The 17533-nt window shown below is 42.8% G+C and overlaps 1 protein-coding gene across 4 annotated transcripts in view; it reads right to left on the reverse strand.

The window, feature by feature from the left end:
- Nucleotides 1–17533, reverse strand: part of phkb (phosphorylase kinase, beta) — a 149508-nt gene that overhangs the window by 110501 nt on the left and 21474 nt on the right. For all 4 annotated transcript variants that reach the window (XM_050047594.1, XM_050047575.1, XM_050047584.1 and 1 more), the window contains 2 exons: nucleotides 12641–12779; nucleotides 7278–7377 (listed from right to left, as the gene is read on the reverse strand). In XM_050047594.1, coding sequence (XP_049903551.1) covers nucleotides 7278–7377; nucleotides 12641–12779 — 239 coding nt within the window. The remainder of the gene's footprint in view (nucleotides 1–7277; nucleotides 7378–12640; nucleotides 12780–17533) is intronic.

Here is a 17533-nt window from a genome sequence, read left to right on the forward strand (position 1 = left end):
ACAGATCCTAACCATGTTCCACGTAATCTCACGCCCATCAAGGTAAAGCATCATGACACCACAATTTCACTTGGGGTACTTATTGACTCAGGGGCTGATGAGAGTCTCATGGACTGGGATCTGGCCCAAAAGCTTAAGTTGAACACAGAACAATTATCCAGGCCATTAAAAGCCAGCGCCCTGGACGGGACCTTGATATTCAATGTGACTCACAAGACTGAACTGCTCGAAGTTATTGTAGATGATCACCATGAACTCATGAATTTTCACTTGTTTCATTCCCACCAGCACTCACTCATTCTAGGCTTCCCGTGGTTAAAGGAACATAACCCCCACATAAACTGGAGAACAGGGGAAATCTTGGGATGGGGGGAGGACTGTGCGAACCACTGTGAGTTCAACTCGGTCCAGAGAAAAAACATGACTACTATTAACCATGTCTCTCTCAATGTTACCACAGACCCTGAGACCTCTGACCTGAGATCCGTACCCTCCTGCTACCACCATCTCCGGGAGGTTTTTAGTAAGACCAAGGCCATGTCACTCCCTCCACACAGACCGTACGATTGTGCCATAGACTTGATTCCTGGCTCCACCATCCCCAAGGGTCGTTTGTACTCTATCTCCGGACCAGAGAGAGCGGCCATGACAGAGTACATAGAGACCTCACTGAAGGCGGGGCTTATTCGCCCCTCCTCATCAGCCGCTGGGGCCGTTTTTTTCTACGTGGCTAAGAAGGACGGGTCTCTAAGGCCCTGCATCGATTACAGCCCTTTTAATGATATTACCATTAAAAACCGTTATCCACTACCTCTCATGTCATCTGTTTTTGATCAGCTCCAGCAGGCCAAGATTTTCACTAAACTAGATCTCCGTAACGCTTACCACCTAGTCAGGATCAGGGAGGGGGATGAGTGGAAGACGGGGTTCAACACACCTAGTGGTCACTATGAATATCTGGTCATGCCATCACACCTAGTGGTCACTATGAATATCTGGTCATGCCATTCGGACTCACCAACGCCCCCGCTGTCTTTCAGGCCATGATCAACGATGTCCTGAGAGACTTCCTAGATCATTTTGTATACGTCTACTTAGATGACATTCTCATATACTCGCCTGACCTAGAAACCCATAGAAAACACGTAGCCACAGTCCTAGAACGACTACTAAAACATAAACTCTGTGTTAAAGCAGAAAAGAGCGAGTTTCACGCCGATACCATCTCCTTCCTGGGCTTCATAGTAGCACCTGGGAGGGTGCAGATGGATCCGGCAAAAGTCAGCGCTGTGGCCGAATGGCCCACGCCTGATAGCCACAAGAAGGTTCAGCAGTTCCTCGGATTTGCTAACTTTTACAGGCGGTTTATCAGAGGTTTCAGCGCAATAGCAGCCCCGCTTCATGCACTAACCTCCTCGAAGGTGCGGTTTTCCTGGTCCCCGGAGGCGAAGGCCGCCTTCCAAGATCTCAAGACCCGCTTCCCCACGGCACCGATCCTCACAATGCCAGACCACCGACGGCAATTCGTGGTTGAAGTGGATGCCTCCAACGAGGGGATCGGGGCGGTCCTCTCTCAGCGGTCGGAGCAGGATGGGAAGATGCATCCCTGTGCCTTCCTGTCGCGGCGGCTGTCCCGGGCGGAGCGGAACTATGATGTCGGCAATCGGGAGTTGCTGGCGGTCAAGATGGCCCTGGAAGAATGGAGGCACTGGTTGGAGGGTGCAGAACACCCATTTATCGTCTGGACGGATCACAAGAACCTAGAGTACATACGTAAAGCCAAGAGACTAAATTCTCGTCAGGCCAGGTGGGGGCTGTTCTTTAACCGTTTTGCCTTTACTCTTTCTTACAGGCCGGGGTCCCGGAACGTCAAGCCAGACGCCCTGTCACGACTCTACGACCCTGAGCCTGTTGCCAAGGAACCAGAGCCTATCCTTCCACTGACCTGTGTGGTAGGAGCGGTTACTTGGCAGATAGAAAATGAGGTTAAGCAAGCTAATGGTGAGGCTCCGCCACCTAGTGGGTGCCCCGAGAATCGATTGTTTGTCCCTGTTGATCTGCGCCCACAGGTGATTCACTGGGCCCACACATCGCTGCTTTCCTGTCATCCGGGAGTTCGACGGACGATGTTCGCCATCTCCCGGAGGTTCTGGTGGCCGTCTATGGAACCGCAGGTCCGGGAGTACGTCGAGGCATGTTCGGTCTGCGCCAGGAATAAGACGTCCTCCGGGTCACGCATGGGACTATTACAGCCGCTTCCCATCCCCTCCAGACTGTGGGCCGACATATCCATGGACTTCGTCACAGGGCTCCCGGTCTCCCAAGGTAACACCACCGTCCTCACTGTGGTGGACAGATTTTCGAAGATGGCCAGATTCATAGCTTTGCCTAAACTGCCTTCAGCCAAGGAAACGGCTGAAATTATGATTAACCATGTCTTCAAAGTTCACGGTTTTCCCAAGGACATCGTCTCCGACCGGGGGCCCCAGTTCGTGTCGTGCTTCTGGAGGGAATTCTGTCGGCTCATCGGAGCCAAGGCCAGCCTGACTTCAGGTTACCACCCGGAGGCCAACAGCCAGACCGAACACCTCAATCAACAGCTGGAAACCGGCCTCCGGTGTCTAGTGTCCCAGAACCCCTCAACATGGAGCAAACACCTGGTCTGGGTTGAGTATGCCCACAACTCCTTCCCCACCTCAGCCACAGGTTTCTCACCTTTCAAGTGTGTTTACGGCTACGAGCCCCCTGTTTTCGCAGACCAAGAACCTGAGGTGTCAGTGCCCTCCGCCCACTCCATGATCCGCCGATGCCGACGCATCTGGTCAGCCGCCCGGCAGGTCCTCATCCGCCAAGGAGATTGGGTCAAAAAGGCAGCAGACCACAGGAGTTGGCCNTTTTCTTAGCCGCTGATCTATAGTTATTTCCTCCATTTGGAGCGTTTTTTTGTTACCTTCCTTTTTTTAAAAAACCTCTAGATAAATTTCATAGTCACTGTTTGTTTTGTCACTCGGTATAGAGAACGTTGGTTTTGAAAATAAAGTCAATTTAAACCAAGTCATCTCTGCGTCTGAGTCCTGCCTTGAGTCCCAGCCTGACAGCAGGCAGGCAAAGATGAGACATCAAGACACATATTTACACCTAAACTTAAACTCTGTTACTTTAAACCTGCCTGTATTGATATGATGATCTCACAGGGGTGGTGCAACAAGCTGACATATTACAATGACACTGTAAAACATGACATATTATCACCTAATAAAGTAATATGGCAAACTTGTTAGCAAACAGTGGCCTTAATCAACACGTACTCACTCTGACCTCGTCACGTATTTAAGTTTGATCATGGACTTTCCACATCTACATACAAGGTGTAAGGTACCCTGGGTGCGTTGGTTGTTGATGTTCTGGGACACCATGTCAAGTTATGCCTGTTACATGCATTGTCTTCTTTCAAGATACACTTCTGTTTTCATAGGAAATTGAAGGTCTCTTTCAAAATAAAAGCACTACGTTGGTACAACACTGCAAATTGACATTTTTTTCCTTCAACAACAAACACACATGGTTGGGTTTAGGCAACAAAAGCACATGGTTAGGTTTAGGAAAAAAGAACAGGGTTTGACTTTAGAATCTTACAGTATGCACATGGATTTCGACAACTTCTAAGTGAGACCGGGCTCTTTTAATACACAGCCAGCAGCCACAGAGTGACATAGCACTGATTTGGAGTTGTGTTTGTGTACACGTCACGAATATAAGTCCAATATTCTCTTTCCTTTTAGCTCTTTTTTGGTCTCTACCAACTCCTGCAGGCAATACATATCCTGGTTGTTTAGCAGCTAAATGCTCCATTATGTTCAGCAGCTTAATGCCAGCTTTGCCATTTGGTGTTGCGCAGGTAGCATGCAGTGTTTTTTAAGTGTTTTTAGAGCATATCCATGTCGTATTCAAATCAGTAATTCATCTATTTATATTAGAGATACTGAGCTTGTAACTGATGTCCAAAAATGTGGCCCTTTATTCTTATTACATGAAATTGTAAGATGATGTGAAGGTCATCCCAGGACCACTGCTGTTTTCCCCAAGTCTGCAACATTCAGTGCCCCACGTGGACTTTTTGATATTTGTATTTTATCGTCTTGTGTCTGTGTCTTGCTGCAAAGACCGATTGCCCTTTGGGGAACAATAATAAAAGCTGGAAGTTGAACTTTTTTGCTGAAAACAGCTGCCTGCTGCGGCCCAAAATGACACTATCAGAGCACTGAAAATGAACCAACAGCTGTACAAGTTAACGTTAAACTGTGCTTAAATGCTCCATACAGCTGAGACATTCTGCAGAGTTGGGTGATAATTTTCTCTGTTTTTTGTCCACAACGGGTGTCACCTTTCACATTACATGCAGTTATTTAATCTTTTGTTAATATAAAAATATAAATTAGGGCAGCTTTCAGTCCAGCAACTTTGAGTCTCCAGCAGTGAAGAGGTAAGTGAACTGAGTGTTGGGAAAAATGTGTGGATGCTGCAAAGCAGTTGGAAAAACTTTAAGCAAGAGGGTGATACTATAAGTTTTACTGTACTGCTGGAGCAGGGGAGGGGGGTGGGTGTCATTATATTTGAGGTATAGATATGTATGTTTTTTGAAAAGGCATTTTCTTTAAATGAGTCACATAATGTAGCAACTCTTGTGTTATTAGTTATTGACATGAAGATTGTTGTTTGTAACCTTAATGTTATCTGGCTTGTGAGTTTCTATCTGCCTGACTAGCAACCCTGTCGCCTTAAAATAATGTTTATACACAATCTAATTTCTAATGTCTGACTTTCGTGACCATAACCAAGTGTTTTAGTAAGATAAACCTACAGTAACAACATGTATCCTCTCTCTAGTGTCAAAGTCCAATGCTTCTGGCTGCCTAAGAAAATAACAGCATTATACCCCGGCACCTTCTGGCTCTAAATGCTTTGTAGGTTCCCAGACAAAAATTCACCCTATCAACTGACACAGTGACTTTAACTATTTGTTTAGCCCAAGTACAAAAAAAAAAAAAAAAATCACTCCAGAAAATTATCCCTGTGCACCAGGCTGTAGACAGACAGTGGGGCCCAGCTGCTGTATTTGCTCTGTGATATTTGCCCAGCAGTGGACCTGTGTCACGTCTCCATTAAAAATGCCATGTTCTTGGTAAGTGTTGGAGACGGGGCCGTAACGAACGCTGCTCTGTGTAATTAACTGTGTAAACGCAGCTTTGTAATTAAGACACAGGAAAGCTCACCCCTAAATTAGGTCGTCAAGGTCGAGGCAAGATGAAACAGAATGGCTTTCAAAGGCACACACTGTACACATGCACGTACACAGTGACACAGCCAGCTGCTCTGCTTAAAAATGTTGTTTGTGAGGAATGGAAAAAAATCAGCATACAAAGGACATATCTGGTTCTGCTTTGGTTGTGTAAAATGGTGTGTTTTGCCATAGTTGGCTGGACTGCAGCAAAGCAGGGGTCAGGCCTAATAAACACAAAAGTCTGTCGCTCAGTTGTGATGTTAGATTGGTGAACGGATTTTCTCAACAACTCTTAAAAAGGAACAAGTTAACTCTGAGTCACAGTATAAGTCATTCACAACCCCCTGAGCCGAAGACAGAGTGTGTCAGACTTCGGTGTCATGTTGCTGGAACTATCTGAGTTGGAAGTGAGCAGTAACTTTTTGCCAGGCCCGAAGATTCTTATTCTTTCATGTAGCATAGGAGCAATGGCTGTCTTAGCATTCGCAATATGATACGCTATCATGCCAAATTACTGTTGACTGTCAGTGTTTGCTGTTTGCTGAAGTGATAATAACCAAGAGTCGGTCATGAGTTGGTTCTTGAGCGGTAGGCGAACGACATGAAGTGGATCATTGAGTGAGTCACGACAGTATTTCCACTGGTACCAACTTTGCCTCCGCTATCAATCATCTGATCCACTTCCTCGATACACGTGGTTATTGTAGCAGCACAATGTGTTCGCTACCCGCAAAGTTTGGGAGAGAGCCTCAATTGAGAACTTTAGGGCAAGCTCTAAAATATTGTAATTTTGGGTGCAACTTTTTTCTGGAGAATGTATATTTTCCGATAGATGTGTTTCAAACATGGTGTTTCAATTCTATGTTTGTAGGGTGTTGACACAGTTTGATGCATACCTTACAAGAATTAAGTTGTGTGGGCATAACAAGTGTGTACAGAGCTGCCAATCTGGCAACTTTCTCGCTAGATTTAGCAACTTCTCAGACCGTCTTAGCGACTTTATTTCCATAGAGCATTTGGCGACAAATTTAACGATTTATTCAGACCATCAGGAAAAAACTGTGGGGTCTCATTTCCCTCTCATCTTACTCCGTGCCATTACGCAGATACAAGCTGTCAGTAGGGTGGTCGAGAGAATTGTCAAGTGGTTGTAAATGAACAGTGTAGGTTTTAATTTGTCTGTGAATAAATGCTGCAGCAGCTCAGCAAAGTGAGCATCAACTTCGGCCCTGGAGGCAAAACAAAGCCTCCCCTGTGCTTCCCAACCACGGTCTGGAAGCTGAAGCAGGAAAGTTATCTTGCTCTGTTTTCCGTTAGACCAATATTTGAGGCTGTGGGCATGTTCAACACTGTCATGGGATGCAGCCTAGGTCTAGTCTAATTAACAAAGTAACATAATTCCCGTCATAACACTACAAATAGCATGGTTATATTATTGTATTTATTAAATTAAAGCAGTCCTCAGTTATTTGTCTCAAACGTATTTTAACAATGTCATGTGATATGCTACTTTAGTGTACTTTGAAAAGCTACAAACAATTGCAGATGAACATTCAATATGCAGGAATTCACCTTATAGACACTAGTACTGACTATTGAACTGACTTGGCTAAAATTTTGCTCATTGACCATACATGATTCAGCCATATACAAGGTTTTCACCCAGTCTGGTTCGTTCACAGCCTAGTCTTGTGCATGCATCGGGTTTCCTGCAGACGTGGCATGAAATTTCCCCCTGTGGAGCAAAAGTCTTTGGCAATTAACAGATTGTCGGTTATTAAGCCCTCAGGACTAAAGCAACCTGCTCCCATTGTCATTTGTTATGATATTAAAGAGGAACCAGATGTGTCCAGTGCTCCAGCTCTGAGAGGCTTTGATGAATAGCAGCTCAGAAATACACCTTTGATCTGCAATACAGTGTGTAATTGCAGAGTGCTTTTATGCAAACACGCAGAGTGAAAGTGGGAGCTGAGTGGGGGCTGACTAAAAAACTCACCTTATCAGCCTGTCGCATGTAGCAGTAGAGGATCCCTCTCATGCACTTGATGGCAGAGTGCTCCAATTCATGGGTCCGCCCCATATCGTCATCAATGCGTCTGCATACCAGGGGGAGCAGGGAGAACACATGAGGGGAAAACAAACAATGAGTGGATGAATACATGAAACTAATTAGACTTCAGCTATTATGAGTTCAATGTTTCTACAACTGTACAAACTGTTCTAAACCTAAATAATGATTTAAGACATAAAGCCACCGTATCACTGCACAGAAAGAAGTGTGCATCTACTGCTGGTTCACCTTGCACCACTGAGCTAGCTAACATTACAGCTCAACCGAGGGAGACGTCCATATTGTCTCCATCTTGCGCTGTCACGAGCATGAGCCTCTCATCCATGAAAAGATGCATACTTCCTTCTGTGTGGTGAAACAGTTGGCAGGTGTAATTCAGAAGGAAAAAATAGTTCCTATATGAAACTGCTCACAACAAGGTCTGTGGATTATCTTGACTAACCGGGTCATGGTTTCTGGAAAGAGACATTGCTCTTCAGTTTTTCAAATGTAGTTTTTGGTTCTTTTGCCACCACAAGTCGAGTGCCATCTAGTTCCGTTATGTTGCAGAGAAGGTAAACATCTTTACAGCCAATATCTCCTACACTCTCCAACTTACAGCAATACAATCTAAGCTGATAAATAGCACGACAGACAAAATGTATTTCTGATTGTGGTGTGAACTGTCCATTTAAGAGCAGTGGAGGCTAATGGGAATGTCATTAGTTTTGCAGGTATTTGGTAATAAGACAAAGCATTGGATAAATTAAAATGTTGACGTGCTGTTGGCGCTAGATTTAAAGTCTGGAGATCATCAAAACCAGTAGGATTCACACTTGGAACCATAAATGTTGTCATGGCAACCCATACAACAGTTGCTGGGATATTTCAGTCTAGACCAAAGTGGTGGAACGGCTGCCAGCATAGCTAACAAATATTCCAAGTGACCAAAATGTAGTCAAAAATAATGTCATTGTTTTTTGAACATGCAGTATCACTAGTTTTTCTCATTTGAAACACCTCCCTTTAAGCTTAGCATTCACTGTGTTGTTTTTAAGGAAGTGATCTTGCTAAGATACCACTCAGAAGACAATCAATTACAGCTGCAGTGACCACACTGCTAGTCAGCACATTCCTGGTGGGGCTGGCAGATCTCAGATGCACATTACAAAGGTCACGCTAATAATGACTTTGGATATCGACAGAGGAAAGCCGAGCCGCTGAGGTGAAACTCCAGTGGTAAACGGCACATTAATCACACTGTCTTTTGGATGTGACCCACCACATCAAAAGTGATTGCAGGCAGAGAATACAGCAGACAGCTTTTCATCTCCCAACGTCCTGTTTTAAAGTACTTCATTACCGGACTACAAGTATTCAACACTGTAATATGCATGAGGGGATCCAACACTGGCCAGGGGTTACAGTAACAAACCCAGCTCCTCAAATTTAATTATAATTAATCAGGAAAATACAATGGGTGTCAGGAAGGTTAGACAACTACAAGAAAATATTAGGGACTCACCCACTCATGAACCTTCCCCCCATTATAAAAATGAATTATTATAACAAATAAAGTGTAGCAAAAATAAAGAATAAAATGTGACTGGGCAAGGTAGTGGACTGAACTTCTCATGTCTACTTAGAATAGGAGTTTGTCGAATCCAACTGCCACACACTCAAACACACTCACACACACCCAGCAGCTGGGCGTGAAGTAAGTAATGGCACTAGCCAAGCCTGTCAGATGAGAATCATCTTAATTAAATCCCAGTGACAATTCTAATAGGAGGCAGCCATGACTGATGACTGAGATCTGCCGCTGGTCACATCACTGCAGTACACTCTATTTTTACCCCTCTCTTTCCCTCTGTCTTTCCCCTCCATCTCATTTCTCCACCCAGTCTCTCTCTCTCCATCTCCCAATTTTTCTCCCTGGCTCTTATCTCTCCATTTGCCTGATCTCCCCTTCTGCCAACTCACTCTCTAACCCACTCCTCGTATCTCTACCTTTAGCATCTCCTTCTCTCCATGTCCTCTCTGTCTCCCTCCTCCCAATCTCTCTCTCTCTCTCCCTCTTCACACCTTTCTCTCCATCCTTTCTCCTCTGTCCTATTACAGGCTCATTTCGCGGAAGTGCTCTTTTCCCTTGAAACATAATCACCGAGGAATGCAGGCATCAAGTGCAGGGATGGCTGATAAAGGAGTTTGGGGCCTTCAGACGGTTCTCAGTGAAATTCTAAAGTGTTCTCCTTGAACTAACAATCCCGATGTGTTTAAAAAGCAAAGGCTTCAAATGGCAGAGGCAGATTAGAGATCAGGGTCAGTAAGCATGAAATAGAAGAGAGCGGAACAAAACCAAAAGTCGAAGAAGAAGGGATGGGGGGAGGGCAGACCCATAAACCTATGTAACTAAAGACTTTTAGTCTGTTCTGCACTTAATGCTCTATAAAGACACGATAAGTGAATAACTTCACTGGTCAGTTATGGTGCATATTCACATGCACACAAAACGATACCACTATCCTTTACTGTATATAGCAACAGGTAAGTACTCTGCCAAAATCACCACCTCTAGCTATACTACTAATCACACTAATAGTTTCATTTTTAAACAGTGTTTTAAAATGATAACAATCACCTTACACACAGAAATAATCTCCGTCCATATTAACACGCCTGAGAACGCATATTTGATGACCATTCACGTACACTTGGCATGCGTGTGCTGATGTAAACAGGTAGCAGATTTTCTACTCTGCAGGTAGCTGCTTAGTTACAGTAAATGCTACGGACATGGCAAGAAGTAACAAGAGATTTCTTTGCTTGGACCGACGGAGAAGTGGGACGGTTACTGTAATCATGTCTGTAAGGCGGTCAAGTTGCGAAGCACATACGGCGACATGTTAGAGCGGTATCAGGAGCATTTACCTTATCCATCACCACAGGAAGCCATGGCAATGAGAAAGGAGTACCCGCACAAGAAGGCTAAGCATTGCTATTGATTAAAGGTATCTAGGCCTAATTAGAATGTTTTTCATTTGACAAGTCATGACTGAAAAGACCCTATTGGGAAGTGAACGTGTGTTTCTACGTCATCAAGCCTCCATTTCCACCCATCAAGACCAGTGTCAATTTTTCTGAGGAAAACTGTAACGAAAATTTTTCATCAATTACCTATTTTGCATGATGAAAACGAGACGATGACAAATTAAGAATAGATCTTGATAATAAAAACTGAGACAAAATATACATTTCATTTTCTTTAGTAAGACATGACAAAAATGTTAGGTGGACTATCAGACATTGAAAGCTGAGAACGGCCGTGCTTGCAGTTGTTGGTGCATGTCGTGAGCTGTAATTCAGCAGTAGATATTCAGCCGTGTGTGTCTGACTGTGGATGGTGGAGCTGCTGAATGGATTTGTGGAGTTTGCTAATTGCAGCAGAGGCTGTTAGCAGTTAGCTCCGCTTGTTAGCCGCTGAACAGCAGTGGAGCAAGCAAGCCACCGGCCGCCAGATTTCACAGCTGATCTCCATAGGACTCCACTCAGTCCAGACTGGAAAAGGTTTATGGGTTGATGCTGTTTGACAGGCAGGTAGGAGGCTCAGTTATCTGTGAGTGTAGCTGTGCTGTACGTAAACAGTCTGAACTCAGATCAGTTTTCTCTGACAGAGATGAAAGTTTAGTTTCAATCACCAACACTGAGAGGACACAAATCTAAACCTCCAGATTAACATGTTGCAGATTGAGACAGAATTTAGGCTTTAAATAAGTTATTTCTCTGCTTCTTAACAGTGAGATCAATGAGTCAGAGTTTACAATGAACCTGGGTACAAATCATAGTTGTCTCAAATTAGTTATCTGTGGTGTCAAAGGTTGCAAGTATGTATGTGTGTAGAAATTATTTGTAGTTGTAGAAAAAATTGCCTTAATAAAATTTTATACAACCTGTCACCTTGATTCTGATTTCTGATACATGAATTAGCCTAACTGGATTAGTTTAAAGATAAAAAACATAATGACTAAAAGTTGACTGAAAGGTCATGAATTTTCCTCAACTAAAACTTAAAATGACTAAAATGTGACTAAAACTAATAAGCATTTCTGTCTCAAGACTAAGACTAAATTTAAAACCACTTTCAAAATTAACACTGGTCCATACTAAAACACAAACCGTACGTTTTAAAACTAAAATGGGGTCAGCAGCATTTTCAAAAGTCTCTACTTTAGGGATTCCAAAATGCCAGAGTAGTGTGGATGCTAGACGGAAATGTAGCCATAGTGATGTGTTTAAATGAAAAACATATCAGTGTGGATGTAGCACAAGAATTAAAGTTATAGGATGCCAGTGGTTTATTGGCCCCAAAGTACATAATCTCCAGGCAGAGCCCGGTCTCACTCAGAAGTTGTCAAAATCCGGTGTTTGGGCAGTGACTAGTGGCGTCAGAAACCAATGATAAAAGCTGTCCTTTAACATTGGCATGATGCGTGGCCTTTTGCCGTTATAGTTTAATGGCACCCGGCAGTGTCAGGGGGAAATGCAGCGGGACAAGGACAAAAGTTAAGGCGGCAAAAGTCTGTGTGGGGCAGGCGGGAGGGGTAGTGGATGGGTCCAACAAACACCGACTTTCACCCGAGAGCTAAACCCTGTTCTTTTTTCCTAAACCTAACCATGTGTTTTTGTTGCCTAACCCTAACCACATTTTTACGTTATTTTGTGGCCTAAATCTAACTACGTGTTTTTATGTGTTTTCGTTGTCTAAACCTAACCACGTGTATTTGTTGCCTAAACAAAATTTCCTGTAAAAACAGAGGTGTATCTTGAAGACAATGCATGTAACAGGCAGAACTTGACACGGTGTCCCAGAACATCAACAACCAACAAGGTACCTTGCACGCAAGGGTACCTTGGACGTCATATGTGGACGTGGAAAGTCCATGATCAAAACCTCAATATGTGACGAGGTCGGAGTGAGAATGTGTTGCTAGGTAAACCTACACCCCCTTCCCAGCCTCTACCTCATGAAGTGTAGTGCAAAGTTTAGTGCAGCTTCAAACTGCATGGCATACTGGAGCTGACCCTGGGATGGGCCAGGGTCCTGAGATACAGTGTGTATCAATCAGTGTGTCATGCCATTAAACTAGGCACTGAGTAGGGACTCTAAGTCCCATTTTACCTGTGTTAATTAACACAAATGAAGTGCCCCCTTAAGGCGACACACATTTCAGTTAAAGATACATTCAGTTTTGCACACATGAAACACATCCTGCATGGTTAATCTGTGAGAGTGTCTTTTGTGTACTAACCGGTACGCAATAGCCAGGGCCCAGGCACCAGCAGCACAGTACAGGGAGTCCCGGACCTTGGCCTCCTTGCAGGTGGGGCATGTTTTGACCGGGAAAAGGCCAGTGGTGGGACTCTGGTAGTTCAGAATGGTTGTCTTAACTAGATGGAGAGAGAAAGAGACAGAGGAAGTGGTGACACAATAACTCTTGCAAAAGTGATATTTACTCACACCCATATAAGCTGAAACACCAGTGAAGAAGAAAAAACTGTCTCACACAACAAACTTGCTAACATTGTTCCATTAGCCTTTTATAAAACACTTGAAGTGGCTCTAAAATGACTCTTCATGCAGCCATTGCAGCTTATTGTAGCTAATGCTCTGAAGACAAAAAAGTCTGAACATTTACACTATTATTCATTACCAGTCTTCACTGAGAATGTTGTTTTTGAGATTGTATACACCTTCACACACCCACACTTTACATGACCTTAGTTGGTCTGTTTTCACTCCTACTCCACTTCACTCCTCCACTTAATGCTCTTAGGCAGCATCACTGCCATCACTAATGAGGACAATCTTCATATTGATGAATAATAAAATAAATCCAATGAGCCTGAGCTGGTCTTACTTGAATACAGAGGTTTAATTACAACATGAATATGATATCAGAAAAGCCTTTGGCACAGCATGTGTGCATAGACAGAGACATACCAAAAAATTAAAGTACAGAACAATCTGTTGTGCCTCATACAGTGTCTGTGTCACGTAAGTCAGGTCCTTGTATCTTCACGTCTCCAGACAAGAATCAGACAAAGTGTGGGTGTGTTACTTAGGAGCATCAATAACGCTGATCTCTTGTCTTCCAGACAGGCAGGAGCCTCTCAACATAAAACTTGCTAAGTGCCAAGGACACTGATGCATCGCAGGTCAACTTCATGTCAATGCACCAATTAAACATTCTTAAGAGACACAGAATCAAACATTTATTTATGATCATCTCTACCAGGTGCCTTTTTGGTCCAGTGTTAGATGCTTGTGTGTCAGAGCAGATGTGTGGAGCCATTTTATTCTGCTATGCTGTGTCAGCTGGACAAGAAGCAGTCCCTGAGTCAGACAGAGCACAGTAATGTACTGCCAGTGTGTATTTCTTCTACTCCTGGTCTTTTCATTTTCCCCAGACTAGTCTGCATTTGTGAAGTCAGCTTCTCGAACGGGGTTACAGCTTACTCCCTGACATGTGACCTTTATTCAGGCTGTGCAGCTGTTGCCTCTGCTTCATCCCTCTCTCTAAGTTCCTCACATGCATATACCAGCTCAAACAAATTCAATTCAATTCGGTTAATTCAATTTAGAAAACATTGCGCAAAGGCATTCGGCTAATAATTTTTCTTTTATGATGAAAGTATGCAAAAGTTAATTTAATAAAGTCACTTGAAAAGCTCAGTCTGTGTTTATGTACACATTTACAGTAAACACTGTAAGAGTGTGATAACAGATGTCGAACACAGTGTGAACAGTGACATGAAACGTGTGAATGGCTGTGACAGTAAAGAAAAGGCATAATTCCTGGCGGAATAGCACTTAGACTCAGAGTGCTTTTGTAGTGTTCAGAATACTTATTGTGCTGCACAAACTGACAAGAGTTAGTTCATGTTCATGTCAGTGTTTTGCAAGGCACTGAGTTGTGCAAGCTGACCTGCTCTGTGTTATGTGAACATACTTCACCACCAGTTACAAACTTAACTCAGCCTCCCATGAGGAGATACAGGCATCATTTCTATATGGGCATTAACTACATTTCAAAAGCCTAATTCAATGGAGTGAGATCAGGTCTTTAGGTATTTCAGCTAGAGAACCGGAATTTACGTGAACTCGTACTCTGACCTTGACTCACATATGTTAAAACAGTTACAAAATACAACACTGCATGACCTGTTACGTTTCTGTAGTGTACTGCTGCACCAGCATCACAGTGGAAATGAGGAAATCACCCAAGGAAACTTCCTCATGTGTTACATGTCTGTGCCTCAAACATGTACTTTAAACCTACATCTTGCTTCTGAAACGTTACCCCAGGAAAATCTACTCACACCAATTGCTTGTTATGTGAAATTTTATATATATTTGACTAAAATATGTGTAGACATTACTTGCACATTTAATCCTGTTAAGAAATTATTCCTACATGTCAAACAGACATCCATGGTCCAAAAAGGATAAAATTTATTCAGTACTTTTACATGCATTTAAGTAACCAGGGTAACCAGAATACATTTATATGCACTATAGTACTGTAAATCAGAGCAGATAGATGGAGCACAGCTTTTCCTCACAGCATCAGTGTCTCTGAATTTAACAGTTCATCAAATGGTCTGTGGTGCAAACCAATTTATTCCGACTTGTACAGGCTATTGTGTTAGTTTTAGTCCAACTTGGATAGAATCATTTCAAATAGTAGAACACGTCGCTCCGTGTAATTATCTCACCTTTCACTGACCTGCCCTGCTGTTACTCTCCTCGTCCAAAGTCTTTGTTATACACATAAGTACTTGTAAAAAGCAGATTAGAAATCCAGTTACCATACAGATGACCAAGAAATACAGGAGAAATTTATTATAGAAACCAGCATTCTCCTTTACAAGACAGTTAAGAAATCATCTCACTGGAAAGAGCTGGGTGTAACTTGGTTAACTAGGTGCATGTCTATGTATTCCACTTAGGTGATCCTGTGTCTTTACCTCTGACGCCACAATGGGGTTCACGTTTTTATTTTTTAAGGAAATATGACCTGACCTTTCATCAAGTGCTATCGTCAGGCCAAAGCTTTGATTTCTCCAATCAAACTTTTGACTATTCCATAACCAAATCTGCCTACCGGAGCATCGTCATTGTTAGCATTCGAGCATGCTGACATTAGCATTTGGCTCAAAGCGCCGCTGCACCTAAGTACAGCCTCACTGAGCCATTAGCATGGCTGTAGACTCTTGGTGTTGTTAATAAATAAGCTGTTTATCATTTTAGCTGAACCTTCTCCTATCATTTCTATTATGTATACCAGCTATTATCAGCTGGCTGCCCACTTGCCACAGCCGGCCTGCCAAAGCCTTCCAACTGGCCCACAGAATATCAATTAATTAAGAAAATGTGAGGAGGAAAAAAATGCATTTGAGTATTTATGATACAATATCTGGTATTTTTTTCTTCCAATATTGATGAAACCTGACAACAATTGAGATGGAAATAATTTAATTAGAAATGATTTACCAACCTTAAATATGTGCTTTGACCCATGGGTACTAAAGATATGATAAATCCATCTGTCAGCCTATTATGTGCAGTAGAGATGCAGCGAGTACGGTAAGCTACTAGAACAATATCAAATGTCAAGAACTGACAAAGCAGTGTCCTGAGTAAGGAAACTTACGGAAAGATTGCATGCAGTAGTTCACCTTCCACCTTCTCTTTCTCTTTCCTTGTATCTCTCTTTCTCTCACACAACGCAGTGCTCAATCTGTCTCTGTCCATTTCTCTGTCCTTAGTCCTGACGGCTGTGCTACTATAATGCAGGAAGTTTGCAGGTCGGGTTGGGTGCAGGTGGTTGATTAACCCATATTTTGCTTGTTATACATAAGCTTCACTTATCCAATCCACACCGCCCAATCATATATATATATAAATTTGAATGTCTGGCCACCACAGTGTCCGCTTAGAAGAATTCTGGCTCTTGGACAAATCTAGTTGATATCCCCTGATGTATACAGATTTTACTAATTGCGAAAGTAGGATTACAGGGTAAGTGTGTAGGATTTAGGAGCATCTATTAGCAGAAATGGAATATAATATTCACAATTATGTTTTCATTTGCATATAAACACCTGAGAATTGTTTTTTTTCTTTGTTACTTTCAGAGACAAAACAGTCTTTAAATCTTAAAGATTCTGGTGGGACCGCTTTCGAATCTTCATCTTTAGTTCCTTCCACAAAATCTGATGTTCTATCAGGTTTAAGTTGACTGAGCCATTCAAACACCTTTATTTTCCTTCTCTGGGACCAGTTGAGAGTCTGCTTTGCAGTATGTTTTGGGTTGTTATCCTGCTGAAGGTCCACATGTGTCTCATCCTCACCATCTTGGTGGATGGTACATGGCTCCAATCATCTTCCCTTTAATAATTTGGATTCTGCTGGTACTGTGAGAAGTGACACAGCCCCATACCATGATGCTTCAACCTCCAAACTACACTGTAGGTGTGGTATTTATTAACGTCATATGCAGAGCCATTTCTCCCCCAAACATGGCACTTTGTATTGTTGCCTATGAGCTTGTTTATAAGTTTTCTACACATTTGGAGAAGCCTATAGATTACAAGTAGAACAAAGTGTGATCAGATGAGACAAACATCTAACTTTTCTGCAAATACTACAACTATAGAACAACAATTTCTTTATCAATGTCTAGTGTAAATTTCATGTGAATAGTTGCATTGGAAATATGTTGGAGGAAAAAAGAAAGCTGACGCATTTGAGTACTACTGTACATAGGAAGTGAGTCCTATACTACAAGCTTGGCAAGAGAGGGGTGAGGGAAAGGGTATTCAGTTGGTTACAATCTGCAACCTCATCGCTGGATGTTAAATTCTACACATTTGTCCTTTAAATGTCAAACACCTGATTGTTGGTTGATATGAAATTCATAGTTAAAGGGCCAGTGTGTAAAATGGGTTGAAAACAGTGACATCAGTTGTCAAATTCTAGATTGCAGGGCTCACTCGCTCACCCCTCCCATCGGGTAAATGACGGCGGCCTCGTAGGGACAAAAAGCCTTGCGCACAAGTTTTTCAGGAGTAGGTCTATCTAGCGACGAGGTGAATATTTATTTAGAAATCTAAACCATGTTACGATATTGTAATGAATC

The sequence above is a fragment of the Epinephelus moara genome, chromosome 1 (genome assembly GCF_006386435.1).
Source record: "Epinephelus moara isolate mb chromosome 1, YSFRI_EMoa_1.0, whole genome shotgun sequence".
Lineage (NCBI taxonomy): Eukaryota > Metazoa > Chordata > Actinopteri > Perciformes > Serranidae > Epinephelus > Epinephelus moara.